General features: G+C 37.0%; 1 protein-coding gene across 1 annotated transcript in view; it reads left to right on the forward strand.

Annotated features, from left to right (window-relative positions):
• The window catches only part of Sntb2 (syntrophin beta 2), a 90,504-nt gene that overhangs the window by 34,750 nt on the left and 38,648 nt on the right, over positions 1-17,106 (forward strand). Inside the window, exon 2 of the mRNA XM_078032592.1 lies at positions 16,613-16,826. Within this exon, the coding sequence (XP_077888718.1) occupies positions 16,613-16,826 (214 nt within the window). The remainder of the gene's footprint in view (positions 1-16,612; positions 16,827-17,106) is intronic.

The following is a 17,106-nucleotide window of genomic DNA, read 5'->3' on the forward strand; positions in this document are numbered from 1 at the left end:
CGGTTTATCCAGCTAGTCCAGGGCACATCCACTTAGCAGCAAAAATATGGTCAATAATTTCCTTGCACTTCAACTGCTGAAGTTTTTTCTTTTGGTGGAAAAAAACATTATATTATTTTTATAAGTATTTTTCAGTTATTTCATTTTGTATAGCATTTTATTTATATCAAAATTTGCCTTGTAATTTCTATTTTATTAGTTGACCTATTTTTGGGGGGTATGTATTTTTTTTCCTTCCTTAGCTAAACAAACTTGGAGACAAAATATGTATATAAAACATTTTTTTAAAATATTTATTTTTTAGAAGTAGTTGGACACAATACCTTTATTTTATTTATTTATTTTTATGTGGTGCTGAAGATCGAACCCACCCATGGCCTCGCACGTGCTAGACGAGCGATCTACCACTGAGCCACAATCCCAGCCCCTATAAAACATTTTTAAATATCCCACATGCTTTGTGGAATAGCTCTTTGTTGTTGAAAAGAGGGAAATAGTTCTAAAAGTAAAAACTTTTTTCCTTTTATTTATCCTAGGAATAGATAAAAGCACATACCTTAGGTTTGTTAGGTAAAGACTTTTGTTACTTACAATGCTTACAATGTTTTAATCCATTTTTCCTCATAACTTTGCATTAAAAAAAATTTTAAGTTGCATATGGACACAGTGCCTTTATTTATTTTTATATTGTTCTGAGAATCGAACCCAGTATCTCACACATACTAGGAAAGTAATCTACCACTGAGCTACAACTCCAGCCTCATAACTTTGCATTTTTATATTACTGCAGGAACAAAAATCTCATCCATCAGCTATGTGTTGAAGATGATGGTAGTTAATTAAGAAGAATTTTCTCCAATGGCAGATTTTTTTTTTTTTTTTTTTTTTTGCGGGGGTGGGTGAACTCAGGGCCACTGAGCCACATCCCCAGCCCTATTTTGTATCTTATTTAGAGACAGGGTCTCACCGAGTTGCCTAGTACCTTGCTTTTGCTGAGGCTGACTTTGAACTCCTGTCTGATCCTCCTGTCTCAGCCACTGGGATTACTGGCATGCGCCACCACTCCTGGCTGCAGATTTGTTTTAATAGCAAATTAAGCTGAGTAGATTGCAACCAAGAAGATCTTACATATAGAGTGTATGGCAAGCGAGGTGCCATGGCACATGCCTGTAATCTCAACAATTTTGGGAGATTCAGGCAGGAGGATGTATAGCAGGTTCAAGGCCAACCTTGCATATTCTATTTGTTTGAGGAACCATTCCAAAGAAAAATGCTTTTTTAAATTCATTTAAGAAATATTTGACGATGTGAGGAAAAAAAAGAAGATTGGGTAGAGAGAAGTGATGGGAAGGGTGGGGAGGGGAAGAGGGAAAGGACAGCAGAATAAGATAGACATTAGTATTGCTGTGTGTAAAAAAAAAAAAAAAGAAAAGAAAAGAAAAGAAAAAAGAAAAAGACAAAAAGAAAGAAAGAAATATTTACTTTACAAATAACCCACAACTACTTGAACATATTACATAAGTAGTTAAATAAGTGTACCAAGGAAAAATTATGCAGTGAACAGTCCAAACCCCAAATTATTTTATTTCAATCTAGCTTGTTTTTTTTATATTTGTATATGTGAAAGTGTGAAAGCTAATACTTTTGTATCAAAGTAATAAATATGTAGGTTACAATTTGAGACCTAAAAAGTTTTGTTTTTTTTTTTTTGCCAGTTTACATAAATTCATTTAAAAGGCCATAATTTAGGGAGGGTGTATGGGGGCAGAAAGATGGTGGAATGAGATGGACATCATTACCCTAGGTACATGTATGACTACACATATGGTATGACGCCATATTGTGTACAACCATAAAAATGTAAAGTTGTGTTGCAGTTGTGTACAAAGAATCAAAATAAATTCTGTCATATACCTAATTAAAATAAATAAATTATTTTTTTTAAAGGCTATAATTTTTGAATCCTGAAATTTTAATTTCTGGAGACAAATTTCAGAGCTAACTTGCTTTTTGTTTATTTGGACTTACTTTACTATAGGTTAGAGATTTAACTACTATTGTCATCCTCATAGTAGTTTGAAATCTTCAAAAAGAATCTTTCTTCTCCTTTTACCGACTTGGTTAGGGTTTTGAAATAGACAGGGAACGATGGATAATAAACTGAATTGTAAACTCTAGGACCAACATAAACCACAATTGCTTTTTGAAATCACATCTTTTAAGCACATATGTTGCTTCTGAGGACATGCTTCATTCCTTATTTTTCCTCCCTGGCACCTACCTAGAAGAAAAGAGCTAAAAACTTAACAGAGTTAAATGATAAAGCAATAATGCTAAATTAAATAGGACTTTGGAAATGGTGGTACTTTAGTTTAGTAAATTTGATTCAAATTTACGTTAGATATGAGATTCTGGTGATTGTCCTATAACTTCACAGAGTTAAAAGATAATTGCTGAATTAAATAGGACTTTGGAAATGCTGGTACATCAGTAAACATGATTCATATTTATGTTAGGTATGAAATCTGGTGATTGTCCTATAATTGCTCACTTTTCTAATACCACAAATCACTCCTCAGCTCTTCAGGAAATAAATCAATAAATCAATTAAAATAAAATAAATAAAATAAAATAACATTCATTCTTCCAGACTTGTAGTCCTTTACTCAACACAGGAGCTAACATTCTCCCATGTTTTACAAACTCTTCTAAGCATCTTTTAAAAATATGTAGCATTCTGGGCTGGGGATGTGCCTCAAGCAGTAGCACGCTCGCCTGGCATGCGTGCGGCCCGGGTTCGATCCTCAGCACCACATGCAAACAAAGTTTTTGTGTCCGCCAAAAACTAAAAATAAATATAAAAAAAAAAATGCTCCAGTAGCTTTAAAAAAAAATATGGAGCATTCCATTGTGTGTTTGCCACAATTTATTTAGGCATTCCCTAATTACTGGGTACTTAGTTTAAATAATTAGGCTATAATGAACAGCCTTTTCAAGGGATAAATTACTGGTTAATGGAATATTAAAGATTTGTGATAAATATTGCCAAATTGCTTCTCAAAGGGATTTATCATTTTATACTCCCAGAAACATGTCCAGGTCAGCACTTTTGCCAACATGAAATAATTTTGCATAAAACAATCTTTGCTGAAAATTTCTATGTATGTCCCCAAAATCTTGATCTCCTGCCTTTACAAATGTAGGATGTTATTACTTTTTTCCTTCTGTATTTTCAGAAGTTTAATTATGTGAGAGAAAAGGATGAGGTCAACTGAGAGTGTTATTGACTATGTTCAGACTTCTGATAAGGGAAGAAACAAGTCCAGTGAATGGAGATACAGAGGAGGCTGAACATGGTACATCTTGGTTCTGATGGGTGATTTATAACCTCTTTGCCAGTTTCAACTTTAAGAGGAAGAATGGGGCCATGTATGATGGCATACTTTTGTAATCCCAGCAGCTCAGGAAGGTGAGACAAGGAGATCGAAAGTTCAAGACCAGCCTCAGCAACTTAATGAATCACTAAGCAACTTAGTGAGACCTTGTCTCAAAATAAAAAAACAAAAAGGGCTGTGGATGTGGCTTCATGGTAAAGTGACTATAAGTTAAATATACAGTACCAAAGTGAGCGCGGTATGGGGGGTGGGAGGAGAAGCCAAAGAAAAAGAAAAGGAGAAGCAGAGGGATGTCTTCCCTATTCTTGTTCACTTCCTGCTGCCTGGGTTTAGAATTATCCCAAGTCTTTTTCTTTTTCTTTTTTTCTTTCTTTTTTTTGGTATCAGAGATTGAACTGAGGGGCACCACTAAGACATCCCCCCGCCCCCAGTCCTGTTTTGTATTTTGTGTAGAGACAGGGTCTCTGTCACTGAGTTTCTTAGCACCTTCCTTTTGCTGAGTCTGGCTTTGAACTCTTGATCCTCTGCCTCAGCCTCCCTAGGCACTGGTATTACAGGTGTGTGCCACTGTGCCTATCTAAGCAATAAATTTTAAATACTATCTCAAAACCCATATGTGTTGGGGCTGGGGATGTGGCTCAAGCGGTAGAGCGCTCGCCTGGCATGCGTGCGGCCCGGGTTCGATCCTCAGCACCACATACCAACAAAGATGTTGTGTCCGCCGAGAACTAAAAAAAAATTAAAAAATAAAAAAAAACCCATATGTGTACACCCATGTGTCTAAAAAAAAAGCATGTATGACATCGTGTCCAAACTTTTCTCAGTAGCCTCTGCACAGAGAAAGGTAAAGTTTTTCTGAGACTTTAGTCTTCATAAATAACCTTAAGGATATCTGTGAGAGTACCATTAATGGGACCTAGAAGAAAAAGAACTAAAAGGAAAGGAAGAAAGGGGACTGGAAGAAATAAATCAGAAAACTCTGGTACTAAAATGACAGCTTCAAACTGTTGTTTCTGCAGGGCTAATAACATAGTACTAGGAATTTTCTTCTCTACTTTTAGGCTTATAATGAGGAAATGTCTCATCTGACCAATATCAGAAGCACATCAGCTGCTGTGCTAAGTTTCTTCAAATAACATAGAATTGTTATTTGAACCTGCTATGTACATTTTCTTCAACTTTACTTAGAGTTGTATGGATGCAGTCCTATTGGATATATGAAATTATTGGCTTGCCCAATTAGATCTTAGTAAGTTCCTATTACTTTTGCGTTAGGATTAACAGATGATGTAGAATTTGAGGTGTGCTTTGGAAAATGTGTAAGATTTGGACTCATAGAAATAAGGAATAAGAGTAAGGACACACCTAGGAAAATTCAGAATATACCTTTCTACAAGTAATTCAGTGACTTGTGGTGGCCAGTACTTATCCTTGAAATTTTTTAGGGGTTTTCTTTTGCAAAGAGTTTAAGTAGTAAGAAGATAAGACAGAATTGACTGAAAAGATTAATTTACACTAAAAAGAGTTTGGACTGCATTTCCTGGGGTGGGGGGGGGTAGGTACTGGAGATTAAACCTAGGGTTTCACACATGCTAGGCAAGTTCTATACCTCTGAGCTACACCCCTACCCCACTTTTTTTCTTTATTACATTATTTATTCTAATAAATACATGATGGCAGAATATGCAATTTGTTTCATATTACACATATAGAGCACAATTTTTTAAGTCACTGGTTTTACACAAAGTATTTTCGCATCATTCGTGTCTTCATACGTGTACTTAGGGTAATGATGTTTAACTCATTCCACTGTCATTCCTACCCTTTTGCCCCCTCCCTTGTTCTCCTTCCCTATCTAAAGTTTCTCCATTCCTTTCATGTTCCCATCACCATTATGAATCAGCACTGTCATATCAGAGAAAACATTTGGCCTTTGTTTTTTTGGGTTGTCTTACTTCACTTAGCATTATATTCTCCAACTTCTTCTATTTACTTGCAAATGCCATGATTTTATTCCTTTAATGTTGAGTAATGTTCCATTGTCTATATATACCAAAGTTTCCCTATCCATTCATCTACTGAAGGGCATCTGGGTTGGTTGTACAGTTTAGCTATTATGAATTGTGCTACTATATACATTGATATGGCTGTGTTCCTATAGTATGCTTTTTTCTGTCCTTTGAGATTAAATGAGGAGTGGGATAGCTTGGTCAAATGGTGGTTCCATTTCAGATTTTCCAAGGAATCTCCATACTGCTTTCTAGATTGGCTACTCTAATTTGCAGTCCCACCAGCAATGTATGAGTGTGCCTTTTTCCCCACATCCTCGCCAACACTTATTGTTTGTATTCTTGATAGCTGCCATTCTGACTACCCCTACCCCTTATTTGAGACAGGGTTTTGCTAAGTTGCTGAGGCTTCCCTAGGACTTATGATCCTCCTGCTTCAGCTTCCAAAGTAGCTAACATAACAAGTATGCACCATCATGCCTGGTTTTAATCAATAGAAAACCACAGAGGTTCTTTGAAATAGAGAGTGACCTGGTATGTGTTTGGGTTCAGGACAATCAACCTGGCAACCTTGTATAAAGGAATGAGAACAGGGAGACTGTAGGCAAGGAGATCAGCTAAGAGGCCATTAAAGACAGAGACAAATATTGTATGATTCCACCTCTATCAGGTAGTTAGAATAGTCAAATTGATAAAGACACAAAGTAGAATGGAGGTTGTCAAGAGCTAGGTGGAAGAGAACCTGGAGTTACTGCTTAATAGGGTAGTTTCATTTTGGGAAAATGAAAAGTATGGAGATGGGTGGTGATGCTACCGAACTGACTGAAAAATAATGAAAATGGTAATTTTTAGTTTGTATATATTTTACCACAGTTACCAAAGGCCTACAGAAGAAAAGCCATTATAACAACCTGGATGATCCAGAGGCACAGTGGCAATGGAAATTGAGGGAAGTGAGTAGGTTAGAGAATAATTTCAGGGGTGGGAAGAGATAGTCTAGCACTTGATTAGATATGTTGCTAGGGAGAGGTTAACTGTACAACCAACCCAGATGCCCTTCAGTAGATGAATGGATAGGGAAACTTTGGTATATATACATACAATGGAACATTACTTACTCAGCATTAAAAGAATAATGCCGAGGTTCTGTAAGTTTCTGAGAAGCAGTTCCCAGTCTTGAGTGAGCATGAAAATCAACCACCTGGACAACCTTTAATAAAATACAGATTACCTTATACTAAGCTTACCATACCACTCATTCAGATTCTTAGTGACTAGAAAGATGTTGATGCTAATGCTGATAACTAAAACAGTTCACACAGGATGAGGGGATTAAGGATAATGAAGATTAATTCACATTTGGCTATGTTGAAAGGATTGGAAGAGCACCCAGTTAGAAGGAATTGGGGCCAAGGAGAGATAATGGTTCCAGAAATCTAGGTTTGAAAGTTGCCAGAGACAAGAGGATAAAGTGAGAAGAAACTGCTAAAATCAGAACCTATACTATAGAAGGGATAGAAGGAGAAAAGAAGCAATAAAAATTAAATGTCTGGGAAAGAGGAATAAAAAGCAATCTGTAGAGTTGTACATTGTCATAGATATTGAAGTGATCAAGCATAAAGATTGAAGAATCTTTGGTTTGGGTAAGAAAACACTGGTGAGTACAGATTCAGAAAGAGATTAAGTAGTGAAAGAAGAAATAGAAACAGCAAACTTGACCTAGTTGGTTTTTTTTTTTTTTTTCTCAAGGAATGACAAAGAGAAGGAGGAGCCATGTCAGGGTTAGTCAGGTCAAGATAGGGCTTTCCCAGTTTGGGTAAACTTGGTAATATTTTAGACTAGTATTTCTATGGATTCCTTATCTCTTGTGAGACTGTGCCTCCCTACCTGTTTCTCCTGGCATTCCTTCTCTTCTTCCAAGCCTTCTAGCAGTAGAATGCCCTCTTTATGGTTCATGCTCATGTCCTTGGTGACTATGCTGGAATCTTCCATTTGCCTCTCTAGGTCAACTTCTGTTCCTCTACCTACCTGTTCTCTGTCCCAGGAGGCTGCCCTGAATTGATCATTTTGACAGGCTTCCCAGGTCTTCAGTTTTTGCTGCATTGGGCCAGTGTGGAGCCCCAGCAGGATACTGGGCAGAAAAAAGGAGGTTAGAGTGGTGTTGGAGTAGTTATCTCCTCAACTCCTAATGTATCAAGTCACCTTAGTTTGGCTTGTTAATAGTCTTGTGGTACCATGCTATTTCCCCTTGTGGTTTCCCTGTACTCTGCTCCCACCTTTATAAGTTGTTTTTTTTTATTAAACCCTATTCTCTGAGTTTCCTTTGGGGACCTTGAAAAAAACAATGATCTGATCTAGTTTCATATCTTTAAACATCAACCATTGCTAATAGTTCTCACATATATGTCTCTAGCCCAGACCTGTTACCTGGACTGCAGAGTCATGTTTATTGTATATGAGACTTGATTATCTAATGTATATCTCACGTTCCTGATCTTTCTCCTAAATCTGTCAGTAGCAACACTATCCTTTCATTTGTTCAGGACAAAAATCTTGAAATCGTCCTTGACTCCTTTTTGACTCAACCCCCTTATCCAACCTGTTGAGACATCTAAGTAGATCTACCTGCAATAGAATCATAGAATCTGCTTAACTCTTTTTTTTTATTAGTTACACATGACAGTACAATGATCTTGACAATTCATATATTTGAATCAAACGGGATATAATTTCTCATTTTTCTGATTGTACGGGTTGCAGAATCACATTGGTCCTATAGTCACCTATATACATACAGCAATGATAATGTCTATTTTATTCTGCTGCCCTTCCTATCCCCCCTGCTTAACTCTTAGCACCTCCATTCCTGTCACCCTCCAACTCCTATCACCTCAACTCTGATAACCTCCCAACTGGTCTTCACTACTTCCTTGCCTTCTTTCACTGTTTTCAACACAGTAGTCACACAGAACACCTGCCAATGGCCTCCCATTTCAGAATAAAACCCAGAGGCTGGGCATATACGCCTGTAATCCCAGCATTTGGGAGGCTGAGACAAGAGAATCAAAAAAGTTCAAGATCAGCCTCAGTGACTTAGGAAGGCCCTAAGCAACTTAAGGAGACCTGTACCAGGAATTGAACCCAGAGGTGCTTAACCACTTAGCCGCATCCCCAGCCCCTTTTAATTTTTTATTTTGAGACAGAGTCCCAGTAGCTTACATCCTCCTGAGCTACTGAGATAACAGGCATGTGCTACCATCCCCAGCTTAAAAATAAAAAAATTAAAATGGCTGGGGATGTAATTCAGTGATAAAGTGGTAAAGCATTCCTGGGTTAAATCCCCAGTACCAAAAAAAAATTTAAAAAGAATAAAATTCAGAATTCTTACAATGACTTAAAAGGCCCTACAGATTCTACTTCCCACTTATATTACGTTTGTGACTCTACTTTCTACTCTGACCCTCTTACTTACCCTGCTTCAGTCATACTGGTTTTCCTTACTACTTTAACACTGCAACTCTGGCTGGAATGCTTTTTCTTCTTCTTCTTTTTTAAAAATATTTTTAGTTGAAGATGGACAATGCTTTTATTTGGTTTATTTAGTTTTATGTGGTACTGAGGATCGAACCCAGGGCCTCACACTTGCCAGGCAAGTGCTCTACCACTGAGCTACAACTCCAGCCTGGAATGCTTTTTCAAATAGCCACTTCACCAACTCCTGCACTTCCTTCAAGACTTTGTTGAAAATCTTCTTAATTAGACTTACCCTAACCATGATATTTAAAATAGCAAACTGACCCCCTTTCACTGCTGATTTACCCCTCCCTTACTTACTTTCTTTTTTTCCATAATACTTAACGTCTTGTAACATTACTATATAATGTATTTGTTTTTAAAATTTTTGTAATTATCTGTGTTAGCTTGGCATCACTGTGACTAAAATACCCAACAAGAACAACTTAAAGGGCTGGGGATGTGCTCAAGCAGTAGCACGCTCGCTAAAGGGAAGAAGGTTTATTTTGGCTCATAGTTTCAGAGGTTTAATCTGTGGTCCGCCAAGTCTTTTGCTCTGGGCCCAAGATAAAGCATAACATAATGGCGGAAGGGTGTGGTGGAAGAGCACTATTCTATTCATGGAAACCAGAAAGCAGAGGTAATGAAAAAAAGGGAAATAAAGGAGCCACAAGGAAGATGAACCCTTCCAGGGCATGCCCCCATTGACCCACCTCCTCTAGCCATGCCCCACTTGCCTACAGTTAACCAGTCAGTACATTCAAACTAGGATAGATTGATTAGGTTACAGCTCTTACAATCTAATTTGACCACCAAACATTCCTACATCAACACAGGAGCTTTTTGGGAATACTTCATATCCAAACCATAACATGATTAAACAGTAAAATTAACATTTTCCCCTTAAGGTATATAGTTCTGTGAATTTTATTTTGGGGGATACTAAGGATTAAACCCAGAGACACTTTACCATTGAGCTACACCCCTATCTCTCTTCATTTTTATTTTGATATAGGGTCTTACAAAGTTGTCCAGGCTCGCTTGAACTTGTTATCCTCCTGCTTCCACATTGCTGGGACTATAGGTATGCACACTGTGCTGGCTTCAGTTCTGTGCATTCTGACACATGTATAAATTCTTATATCCCTCATCACAATCATGACACAGGTCATTTTCATCACTTGGAAAAAACTGTGATGTTATACCTTTATAATTATATCTGTCCACCAGTCCTGGAAACCACTGATCTGTTCTTCCTCACATAGTTATATCTTTTCAGTAATAGAATCATGAATTATATAACCTTTTGACACTGGCTTCTTTTATTCAGCATAATACCTTTAAGATTCATCAGAGTTGCTGATGTATCATCAATAGTTCATTACTTTTCATTGCTGATAGTATTCTGTTTTAGAGCTCTAAGTTTATTCACTTACACATTGGAAGAAATATAGGTTGTTTCCAGTTTTGTAACTTATGAATAGAGCTGCTAAAAACATTTCTGTACAGGCTTTTGTTTGAACATGTTTTCATTTCTCTAGAATATCATTAACTTATTAATTGCATTATTGATTGGACTTTATATTTGTTTGGGCTTTGCAGGTTTTTTTCCACTGGTGTGTGCTGAGTGCCTGAAGAGTTCATGGTACCCAGTGGGAGTTCAATAAATTGGTGAATGTGTTATGTAACTTTATTTATTTTTTAACATTTTTTTAGTAGTAGATGGACACAATATCTTTATTTATTTATTTATTTATTTATTTAATATGGTGCTGAGGATCAAACACAGGGCCTCACAAGTGCAAGGCAAGTGATCTCCCGCTGAGCCACAACCTCAGCCCATGTTGATAACTTTAAATTGAAGCATAGTAAAATTAGAGGCACTCGGAATCCTTTCAAGCTTCATATCACCAAGTCCTAGAATGCAGTCTGCTCAAAAACCAATTGGCTAAGAGACTTGAACTGAAAAAAACTTGCAAATTGAGAATGTAAAAGGCTTTTTACTGAAAGTAAAGTAATTCCTCCCTAATGTTTATGGTGGCTATCTATCAGATTGCTGATTGGGGTGTGGGGAGCTTGGAATGAGGTTGAGGAGAAAACTTCTTGGGAGAATACTTTAACAGTGATGTCAGCATAATTCATTCCTGTGTAGAATGCAAAGCCACATCTTCTGCCTTGAGGTAACCCAGAAACAAGCTTGCTTGCAAAAGCAAAAGGAGTAATGGCACCCCACATTGTTTGACCTGTCTAGTTTCACTTAAACTTAAAGTAAAGATCCCAACTGTTAAGAAAATAATAAGATCTGGGTGTGGTGATGCATGCCTGCAGAAGGCTGAGACAGGAGGATTGTGAGTTCAAAGCCAGCCTCAGCAATGGTGAGGTGCTAAGCAACTCAGTGAGACCCTGTCTCTAAATTAAAAAAAAAAAAAAAAGGGCTGGGGTTGTGGCTCAGTGGTTGAGTGCCCCTGAGTTCAATTGCCAGTACCAAAAAAATAAAATGAAATGAAATTATAAAAACAAAAAAAAGGGGGGGCTGGGATGTGGCTCAGTGACTAAGTGCCCCTGGGTTCAATCTCTGGTCTCTGGTACCCCCCCCAAAAAAAAAAGAAAGAAAGAAAAGAAAACAATAAGAGATAAAGATGAAAATGGGGCTGGGCTGGGGTTGTAGCTCAGTGGTAGAGCACTTTCCTCACACATATGAGGCATTTCGTTCAATCCTCAGCATCATATAAACATAAATAAAATAAAGATATTCTAAAAATATTAAAAGAAGAAAATAATGATCATATGAGGCTGGTTTTTATGAGGGTAGGTAATGTATACCTAAATGTGTATACTTAACAACCATAGCCTGGATCTACACTATGAAGGATTTTCAGGATAAACTTTAAAAAGCCACATAAACAGCATGCATTTTAAAATTAGATGCTGTCTAATGTCTGAGACATGGAACTCCTTGTAACCTTATTCATTAGAACTTGAATCAATTGGATCAGGGAGCTCATCCAGTACATTAAAATTTTTGAAGGCCAAACAAGATTTCAGTTTATGGCAGCTTCCACACTTAAAGTTTGAAAGATTTCAGAATAAGTTTTCTTCATTTCTTAAATTTTTTTTAAATGAATAATATACCCAGCTGGGTACAGTGGCACATTCCTGTAATCGCAGCCACTTAGGAGACTGAGGCAGGAATCTCACAAGTTAAAAGCAGCCACAATAACTTAGTGAGGCCCTGTCTCAAAATATAAAACAGGCTGGGAATGTGGCTCAGTGGTTAAGTGCTCCTGGGTTCAACCTGGGTTCAATCACTGGTATAAATAAATAATGTAAACACAAAATTTCAAATATATAGGACTATACTTTTAAAACGTAATCCTATATTTATCTTTAAACACTTCACTATTTTGATAAAAGTGCTTCTTAGCATCTGTTCAAGTATGTGTACAGTACTTGTATATTTTTGTCATTCTAACTAGGAGAGGTGACACTTTCAGGATGAGAGGAAGCCTTCCTCTTCTTCTTTTTCCTCTTCCTCTTCCCTTGCTGCTTCTTCCCCTGCTTCTTCTTTCCCTTTTCTTCTTCCCTATCCTCTCTCTACTCCTTCTCATCCTCCTTCCCTCTCCTTTTTTTAAATTTTATTTTTTCTGGTACTGGGGATTGAACTCAAGGCCACTTAACCACTTAGCCACATTCCTAACCCTTTTCTATATTTTATTTAGAGACTGGGTCTCACCAAGTTTCTTAACACCCCACTAAGTTGCTGAGGCTGGTTTTGAACCTGAGATTCTCCTGTCTCAGCCTCCTGAGCTGCTGGGATTACAAGCATGCACCACTGCACCCAGCTCTTCCTTCTTCCTTCCCCCCCCCCCCCCCCCCGTGTTCTGGGGATTAAACCCAGGACTTCACACATTGAGCTACATCCCCAACCCCTAAAGGTTGTTTTCTAATCACTGTAATACTCTAGAATAGACATTTAGAATGTATTTATTTTTCCCAATTGATAGCCCAATAGTTGATATAGTGCCTTAAATGTTCAAAAAGCATTAGAAACCTTAGGAATTTCTGCCAAGTTCTTGTGATCTAATAATCTATTGTGTGGCTCAGCAGTAGAGCGCTTGCCTAGCACATGGGAGGCCCTGGGTTTGATCCTCAGCACCACATTAAAAAAATAAATAAATAAACAAAATAATCTATTGAAATCACAGGGTTAAATTATGTCTTGAAAAGCCCAAGTCAGCTGCTCAAGGGATACACTGGCTGCACCCCTGCTCAAGTCAGGGAAGGAAAAAGAAAGCCACCTACTAATTATTGAATATTTAGTGTGTGCCTAGAAATTTTGCTCATTTAGGGACTTCAGAACAGTCAAATGAGGTCACATAGGTTTAAAGTAGACAAGTGTAGTTAGAATTTGAACCATGTCTAATTCCAAAGATGTCTCCGTCACCACACGTGTGGTAGAGCTGTTGACTGGTCATAAAAGACAAAGAAAAATAGGGAACAGTATTGTCAATATCATAAAATATAAAACGCAAGATGGAAAACAGTGAGCATATATATTGCCACTGTGTGAAATATGTGTACATCATATAGAGATGCACAAATGTATGTCTTATTTTTACATATGCTTAGCATATCTAGCATCTCTCTGGAAGACCACATAGTGGTTGCCTTCAGAGGTGGGCTGAAGTTTTGAGTTTTGTTTTGTGAGCATGTATAGCTTGATCTTCCTTTATCCAAAGATCCAAAATCTGAAACATTCCAAAATCTGAAGCTTTTTGAGCTCAGACATCATACCACAGTAAAAAATTCCACCTTTTCATGTGACAATCAAAATGCAGGTGTATTTAAATTGTTGTAAATAAAATTACTTTAAGCTATGTATGTAATGTATATGAAATCTAAATTAATTTTGTGTTTAGATTTGGGTCTCATCCCCAAGATATTTTATTATGTATATGGAAATATTCCAAAATCAGAAACACTTCTGTTCCCAAGCATTTCTGATAAGGGATATTTAACCTATATTACCTATTCAAAAGAGAAACAGTTTTTAAGGATAGTTGTTAGGTAGGTTTTTAGAAACATCTAGTTATTTTTCATATATACTAATCTATTTAATAGTAAAGTTTCACAGGTTTATAACTTTTAATGCTACAAAATAATACTAGGTATTTTGATATTGATAAGCATTGACAATGATCTATTTAGGTTTTCAGTAACTATGATGCTACTCTAATGATCTATCACATTGGAATTTGAAAGAAGTAGAATAATGATATAACATGTATCATATCAACAGAGGTAATGATGATAGATTTATTCACATTCAATTTTTTTTTTCTTATGGTACTAGGGATTAAACCCAGGAATATTCTACCATAAAACCTCCAGCCTTTTTTTTTTTCTTTCTGTTTGTTGTTTTGTTTTTTAATTAACTAGGGCCGTGGTTATAGCTGAGTGGTAGAGCACTTGCCTAGCATGAGTGAGGCACTGGGTTCTATACTCAGCACTGCATATAAATAAATAAATAAAATGAAGGTCCGTAGACAACTAAAAAAATTTTTTAATTAATTATTTTATTTCTTTGGTACTGGAGGTGGAACCTAGGGGTACTTTACCACTGAGCTACATCCTTAGTCCTTTTTATTTTGATTTTGAGGCAGGGTCTCACTAAGTTGCTGAAACTAATGGATATTGCTAAGTCTAGCCTCAGACTTTGTTATCTTACTCTATCAGTCTTCCAAGTAGTTGGAATTTTTTTATTAGAGTTTTATAATTACACACAGTAGTTGGGTTCATTCCTATAAACTTATACAAGCATGGAATTCGATTTCAGTTCATGACAACGTAGCTGGAATTTCAACTATTTTATTTTTGGGGGGTGGGGGGCAGTACCAGGGATTGAACTCAGGGGTACTCAACCACTGAGCCACATACCCAGTCCTGTTGTGTATTTTATTTAGAGACAGGGTCTCACTGAGTTGCATAGCATCTTGCTGTTACTGAGGCTGGCTTTGAACTTGCGATCCTCCTGCCTCAGCCTCCTGAACTGCTGGGATTACAGGCGTGCACCACCATGAGCAGCCTCAACTGTTAAGCTATTTAAGGTTTTAGTGATCTTCAGTTTATCTACTTTTTAAAAACAAGAATACTGTGCCTCGGGCTGGGGATGTGGCTCAAGCGGTAGCGCGCTCGCCTGGCATGCATGCGGCCCGGGTTCGATCCTCAGCACCACATACCAACAAAGATGTTGTGTCCGCCGAGAACTAAAAAATAAATATTAAAAATTCTCTCTCTCTCTAAAAAAAAAAAAAAAAGAATACTGTGCCTCAAAAATGACATGTCAGGGCTGGAGTTGTGGCTCAGCAGTAGAGTGCTCGTCTAGCACATGCGAGGCCCTGGGTTCAATCCTCAGCACCACATAAAAATAAATAAATAAAATAAAGGTATTGTTTCCAACTACTTCCAAAAAATAAAAAATGTTTTAAAAAATTGACAGTCATGACTGAAATAAAAGAAGTATTTTATGAGTCCTAAAACTGAACTTAAAAAGAAAAAAAATTTCCTATTGGGGCACAGTGGGGCACACCATTAATTCCAGTGACTCTGGAAGTTTGCAAGTTCAAGACCATCCTCAGCAATTTAGCAAGGCCCTGAGTAATTTAAGTGAGACCCTGTCTCAAAAATAAAAAATAAAAGGACCGAGGATGTTGCTCAGTGGTTAAGTCCCTCTGGGTTTAGTTTCTGGTACCAAAAAAAGAAAAAAGTTTCCTATCTACTAAAAGCCATATTTTAATTTGGGGCTGCTTTCATGGAAATAGGGTATTTTGAATAAGCAAGGTGATCAGTTGTGTCTGCTTTGTGTTTATCTTGAATATATTTTATTTATACTTATTTTTTTGTAATTGTACACAATACCTTTATTTTATTTATTTATTTATATGTAGTGCTGAGGATCGAATCCAGGGCCTTGCATTGCACATGCGAGGCGAGTGCTCTACTGCTAAGCCATAACCCAAGCCCCTATATTTAATTTTTGTGTCTATTTTTTTCAGAACTGCAATGATTTGTTAGTTTTACATAGTTGTTCCCCAGTAGACTGGGCATTCCTTCTAAGCAGAATCCATGCTTCCTTTCTTCTTAGATACTTGATGACTACCTAATTCCTGGCTCTTAGTAGATGATGTTGACTGAATTGAACTGAACTTGATATACTTAGATTAGTACAGAGAAGGGAGAGATATAATCTGTTTTTCAGATATTTGAAAGATTCTCATGTGGAAGAGAGATTAAATTTGTCTCATTTGGGCTTCAGTAGATAGTGAACCAATGGGTGAAAGCATTGAGAAGTCTATAAATGTTAAGTCTAAAGCTACACGTTACTGTCATAGGAGGCACTGAATCTATCTCAAGGAGATTCATGGCTCTTGACCTTTGTTTTATACTTTGTTCTAGATATTGCCTATATGTGATATATCATCAAGGTTATTCCTAACTTGCCATATAGTATTCTTTTTAGAGAAGAGAAAAACAGTGTGAGAATAGTAGTGAGGAAGGAATTATGCATAACTTTGGTTATGCTCATCAACATGTGAACATCTATACTATGTCTTAGCAGAAAAAAAAGTGTAATTTGGTTCTTATTTTTCATAGGAAATAAAAATACTAAAATTCTTCTTTGATATTTGTTTATAGTAAAATTCATCCGAGAAGTAACACCATATATCAAGAAGCCATCCTTAGTATCAGATCTGCCATGGGAGGGTGCAGCTCCCCAGTCACCAAGCTTTAGTGGCAGTGAGGACTCTGGTTCTCCGAAACACCAGAACAGCACCAAGGACAGGAAGGTCATCCCTCTCAAAATGTGCTTTGCTGCTAGAAACCTAAGCATGCCGGATCTGGAAAACAGGTGAGCTGTACCTAACAAGAACATCAACATGGTACTTTCAGGTTTGCCAACTTAAGGATTTGCTAAAATACATACATGACTCTATTAACTAAATTATACAAAGGAAAGCTTCAATATGAGAGATTCATTTTTTGAAAAGACACACAAGAAATTGATAATGGTGCTTACCCCTAGGCAATGAAATGGGAATAGAGGGTAGAAGGAAAGTTGGGACTTCTATTCATTTTATACTTTTCTGTAAGCTTATTGCTTTAAAAACAACAACAACAACAACAACAAA

The sequence above is a fragment of the Ictidomys tridecemlineatus genome, chromosome 15, assembly GCF_052094955.1.
Source record: "Ictidomys tridecemlineatus isolate mIctTri1 chromosome 15, mIctTri1.hap1, whole genome shotgun sequence".
NCBI lineage: Eukaryota > Metazoa > Chordata > Mammalia > Rodentia > Sciuridae > Ictidomys > Ictidomys tridecemlineatus.